Source organism: Aotus nancymaae, unplaced genomic scaffold (genome assembly GCF_030222135.1).
Source record: "Aotus nancymaae isolate 86718 unplaced genomic scaffold, 86718_ANA_hifiasm-v0.15.2.pri h1tg000016l, whole genome shotgun sequence".
Classification (NCBI taxonomy): domain Eukaryota; kingdom Metazoa; phylum Chordata; class Mammalia; order Primates; family Aotidae; genus Aotus; species Aotus nancymaae.
Window position 1 is genome coordinate 21,422,211 of NW_026988428.1, and position 5,489 is coordinate 21,427,699.

The 5,489-nt window shown below is 41.1% G+C and overlaps 1 protein-coding gene and 1 pseudogene across 1 annotated transcript; both read right to left on the minus strand.

Annotated features, from left to right (window-relative positions):
* Positions 1 to 544: 544 nt before the first annotated feature.
* On the minus strand, positions 545 to 892 carry LOC105709892 (large ribosomal subunit protein eL28-like). Its single transcript, XM_064376702.1, has one exon. It carries the CDS (start codon positions 890 to 892, stop codon positions 545 to 547), a length of 348 nt encoding a protein of 115 aa, XP_064232772.1.
* A 467-nt stretch (positions 893 to 1,359) lies between these two features.
* On the minus strand, positions 1,360 to 2,264 carry LOC105709891 (acylglycerol kinase, mitochondrial-like; annotated as a pseudogene).
* Between the last annotated feature and the right edge of the window lie 3,225 nt (positions 2,265 to 5,489).

The window sequence follows — 5,489 nt, forward strand, 5'->3', positions numbered from 1 at the left end:
TTATTGCCCTCTCTCCAATTCTGGTATCCTTCCCAGCCTCTGGTAATGCTCATTCTACCCTGTATCTTCATGAGATCAACACATTTAGCTCCCACATATAAGTAAGAACATGTGATATTTGTCTTTCTATACCTGGCTTATTTCACCTGACATAATGCCCTCCAGTTCCATCCATATTGTTGCAAATAACAGAATTTCATTCTTTTTTTGTGGCTGAATAATATTGTATTGTATATATGTACCACATTTTCTTTGTCCATTTATCCACTGATGGATACTTAGGTTGATTCCATATGTTGGCTACTGTGAATAGTGCTGCAATAAACATGGGAGTACAGATACTTCTTCAATATACTGATTTCCTTTTATATGGATCCTATACTCAGCCTAGGATTGCGGTCATCAGATAGTTCTACTTTTAGTGTGTGTGTGTGTGTGTGTGTGTGTGTGTGTGTGTGTGTGTGAAAGCCAGCTGAGTCTTTACTGCTTTGGGGGCAGGGGGCTCAGGAGCTCTTGGTGGAGCGGGTCTGCTTCCCCTTCACCATCACAGGCTTCTGGCTGCGCAAGTAGCACTGGCCCTGCGGATAACTGCCATGTGCAGGTCAGGGCGGTACTTGCTCTTGCAGATCATGTGTCTGATGTGGCTAAGCGTGGCTCGAACATTCTTACTGATGGTGGTCAACACGTAGGAGGTGGCAGGGTTCCACTGGCCGGATCTCCTCTTCATGACCACCACACCTTTGCCGAGAACTGCTGGCTCCACGCCCACGGTCTTGTGGTGAATCAGACCCTTGTAGCGGAAGGAATTGTGGGCCTTCAAGTTATTGGGCTCCATGCTGTAGGTCTGCTTATTACTTTTGATCATGAAACTGGAGCAGTTCTGCACGACCATCCATTACAGATGCGCAGACGTGACGGCAGCTCCCTTCGCAGCGGCAGCCTGAGACGGAAAGAGCATTTTTAGTTTTTTTTTTGAGAAGCCTCCATATTGTTCTCCATAGTGACTGTGCTAATTTACATTCCCACCAACAGTGTAGGAAGGTTCCACTTTCTCCCCATCTGTGCTGGCATCCATTATTGCCTGGCTTTTTTATAAAAGTCATTTTAACTGGACTGAGATAATATCTCATAGTTTGATTTGCATTTCTCTTATGATTGGTGATGCTGAGGATTTTTTAATATACCTGTTGGCCATTTGTATGTCTTCTTTTGAGATATGTCTGTTCATATCTTTTGCCCATTTTCAGTTTGGATTCTTTTTTCCGTTGAGTTGTCTGAGCTCCTTATATTTTCTGGTTATTAATCCCATGTCAGATAGGTAGTTTGCAAATAATTTCTCCCATTCTGTGGGTTGTCTCTTCATTTTGTTGATTGTTTCCTTTGCTGTGCAGAGGTCTGCACATCTTTCCAGACCTCTGGGCTCACCTCTTGGGAAAGGGCATCCTGTGGTTGTGCCCGTAGGATGCAAGCCTTCATAATATTCTCATGTACAAAGAAAGCCTTTGTACAGGGGTCTCCTCTGGCTCACTGGGAGGTCTCTCTGTAGTAGGTCCTGTGTACAAGATCGAGGCCACTCCTTAAGAGTGCTGAAAAAGTGGGCTGCTTTGATTTTTAGAGGCCCAAGATCCCCATCAAAGGCTGGTCATTGCAAACACAGGCAGTTCCTTTCACCCTTGATCTGCATGACCTCAAGTGGAACCACCCCTCTTTTCACAGTGGCAGGTGTGGCATCAGTAATATGTTGGACTTTCTTTCCACTTTTGGCAAAGAGGGTATGAATCAAACTACTGGTCTCTCCCAGCGGGATAAATCCAATGGGAATGTTACTGAAGATAGCCTCATCTGTTCATCGAAGAACTCCAGTAACAACCTCCTGCAATGTCCCATATCCTCCTGCAACAATGATCACATCTGTGTTTTCCATCAGTTCCAGGAGTTTCTTGGCTTGTCCCTCATAATCTGTCTTAACAATAGTCACATTCATGCCAGATAAATATAAAATTGGGGCAGGATTTTTTTCAAATAAAGTCCTGGTTTTGCCTTTGCCAGCTGCAGGATTGAGAAAAACAGTTGCCTTCTTCACTTGTGCATTGGGAGGAATGAATAAGTTGATTGTCAAACACCTGAGCTTCTTGACAGGCTGCTCTCTTTAGTAGGTTATCACAGTGTTTTCCATAGAGCCAATGGCCTCCCCAGGTCAGCAGGCGGAGCCCAGCTGTAGTTTTCTTCCAATGATTTCAAAATGTTTTAAAGAACACCATCATCTTCTAGAGATTTTCACGGCTGGTCCCACTCGTGACTCTCTGGGTTATGTTTTTATTCCACTCTGCCAATATCTATCTTTTAATTAGTATATTTAGACCATTTATATTCAATGTAATTATTGTTAACTGGAGGCATAAGTATGCCATTTTGTTTTATTTTTCCTATTTATTCTATCCTTTTAATGTCTTTTTTCTGTTTTTTGTTTGTTTTTTTCAGTTTCTTCCTGTAGGTTACTTAACATTTTTTTAGAATTCCATTTTTATTTATCTACAGTGCTTGATTGATTGATTGAGACGGAGTCTCACTCTGTTGCCAGGCTGGATTGCAGTAGCACAATCTTGGCTCACTACTACCTTTGCCTCCCAGGTTCAAGCAATTCTCCTACCTCAGCCTCCCAAGTAGTTGGGACTACTGGCACCCACCACCATGCCCGGCTAATTTTTTGTATTTTTAGTAGAGATGAGGTTTCACTGTGTTAGCCAGGATGGTCTTGATCTCCTGACCTTGTGATCCGCCTGCCTTGGGCTCCCAAAGTGCTAGGATTACAAACGTGAGCCACCACATCTGGCCTATCTACAGTGTTTTAAAATGAAAATCTTTATTTTTGTATTGGTTGCTCTAGGTATTACCATACACATATATAACTTATCTCAGTCTACTGGTGGTGTTATTTCACTACTTTGAGTGAAATGTAGAAAGTTATCTCCCTTTATATCCTTTTACATATCCCCCATTTATATTACCTTAAATATTTTCTCTACCTACATTTAAAACCACATCATACAGTACTGTAATTTTTTTAATTCAACCGTCAAACATAATTTAGAAAACTCAAAAAGAGAAAGAAATCTATATTTACCCATATTTTTGCTTATCTTTCTTGTATTGTTCTTTCTTCTTTTCTTATATTCCAAGATTCCTTCTTTCATCATTTTCTTTTTGTTTAGAGCATTTTCATTGGCCATTTTTTAAGTGTAAGTCTGCTGGCAACAAGTTCTCTTGATATTCCTTCATCTGAGAATGTCTTTATTGTTTTTTCATTCCTAAAGGATATTTTTGCTGAATTCTGAGTTGATGATTTTTTGCTTTAACCACTTGAAAAATGTTGTGCCACTTCCTTCTGCTTCCATAATTTCTAATGAGAAATCCACTGTTATTTGAATTGTTTATCCCCTAGTAATATGTGTAAACTGTCATTTTTTTTCTCATTGCTTTCAAGATTGTCTTCAATTGTTAGAAGTTTGATTGTGATATGTCTTGTTATATATTTCTTTAGGTTTATCACATTTGCTCAGTTTCTGGAATCTGTAGGTTTATGTCTTTTGTCAAACTTCAGAAGATTTCAGTCTTATTTCTTTAAGTACTTCTTTTTCATCTCCTCTGGCACTCTAGTGACATAAAAGTTAGATCTTTTGTTATGGTTCCTTATGTTTCTAACGCTATGTTCATTTTTGTTTTTCCCAGACTATTTTTAACTCTGTTGTTGAGATTGGGTAATTTCTATTGTTCTGTCTTCTGGTTTACTGATTCTTTGCTTTGTCTTCTCTATTTTGTGTTTTCATTTTTATTCCAGTTATATTTTTTGTTCTAAAATTTCCTTTTGATTCTTCTTCATCTCTTCTGCTTCTTTACTGAGACTTTCTATTTGCTGAAATTCTATTTTTTTAAAAAATTTCTTTCAAGCATATTTGTAATTGCTCATTGAAACATCTTTATGGTGGCTCATTTAGAATATTTGCCAGATAATTCTAAACTCTCTTGTCATCTAGGAGTTGATATCTATTGACTTTTTTTCATTCAGTTTGAGATCTTCCTAGTTCTTGGTATGACAAGTGATTTTCTATCGACATGGGGATTTTTGAAACATTATGTTATGAGACTCTGAATCTTATTTAAACTTTCTATTTTACCTGGCTTCCTGGGGTGGTGGAATGTTATCTCATTATTACCAGGTAGGGGTAGAAGTTCAGTGCTCAGCCTTCATTGACAGCTCAGGTCAGGGGCTCCTTGTTGTTTCTTGGCAAGGCTATGTGTTCTGGCTTCACACTAGGCCTCCTTGACTTAGAAAAGTAGGAGTGTCTCAACACTCCTCTTCGTACGTTTTCTACTGACATCACAGAGGGATGGAGGAGTGTGGTCTCATTACTGCTAGGCAGTAGTAAAAGTCCTATCTCTCCACCTAGCCTCCTGTATACCACCACAGTAGGGAGGGAGGACATCTCGTTATTACTTGGTGGTAGTGGAAGTATAAACCAAGCCCCCCACATGGTTTATACTGTCATTGTGAAGCATTTGAGTCGGAGGCTCATTGCTGTGTAATGGGCACAAAAGTTTCAGCTCCCTAGTTAGTTTTTTCTGACATCACTCTGGTGGGTTAGTTGAGGTGCTTTATTTCAGCCTGGAAAGGATGGAGGTCTAAGGCCTCCCATTTGGCCTTTCTTGGTGTGGAGAGGGATGAGGCCAGTTTTCTCTATGGTGTTTTGCTAAAGTAGATTGGTTATTATCTCAAACTTTTCTGTCCTTGTAGGCTGCCCCTTTCCTGGTTTTTTAGTTAGACAAAGCAGACTTTTTGAGGGGCTTTTACTTTTTGGTCAGTGCTTGTTGGGATTTGGATTATAGCCTTCTCTAGCACCCAATCCAGGATATATGAAGCAAAAAGAAAACCTGGCCAGGCACGGTGGCTCATGCCTGTAATTCCAGCACTTTGGGAGGCCAAGGCGGGTGGATCACCTAAGGTCAGGAGTTCAAGACCATCCTGGCCAACATGCTGAAACCCCATCTCTACTAAAAATACCAAAAATTAGCTGGGCATAATGGCAGGTAACTGTAATCCCAACTACTCAGGAGGCTGAGATAGGAGAATCACTTGAACTTGGGAGGCAGAAGTTGCAGTGAGCCAAGATTTTGTCATTGCACTCCAGCCTGGGCAATAAGTGCAAAACTCAGCTGGGTGGCAGTGGCTCACGCCTGTAATTCCAGAACTTTGGGAGGCTGAGGTGGGCAGATCATGAAGTCAGGAGTTCAAGACCAGCCTGGCCAATATGGTGAAACCCCATCTCTACTAAGAATACAAAAATTAGCCAGGTGTGGTGGTGCACACCTGTACTCCCAGCTACTCAGGAGGCTGAGGCAGAAGAATTGCTTGAACCTGGGAGGTGGAGGTTGCAGTGAGCTGAGATCATGCACCACTGCACTCCAGCCTGGGCAACAGAGCAAGACTGTGT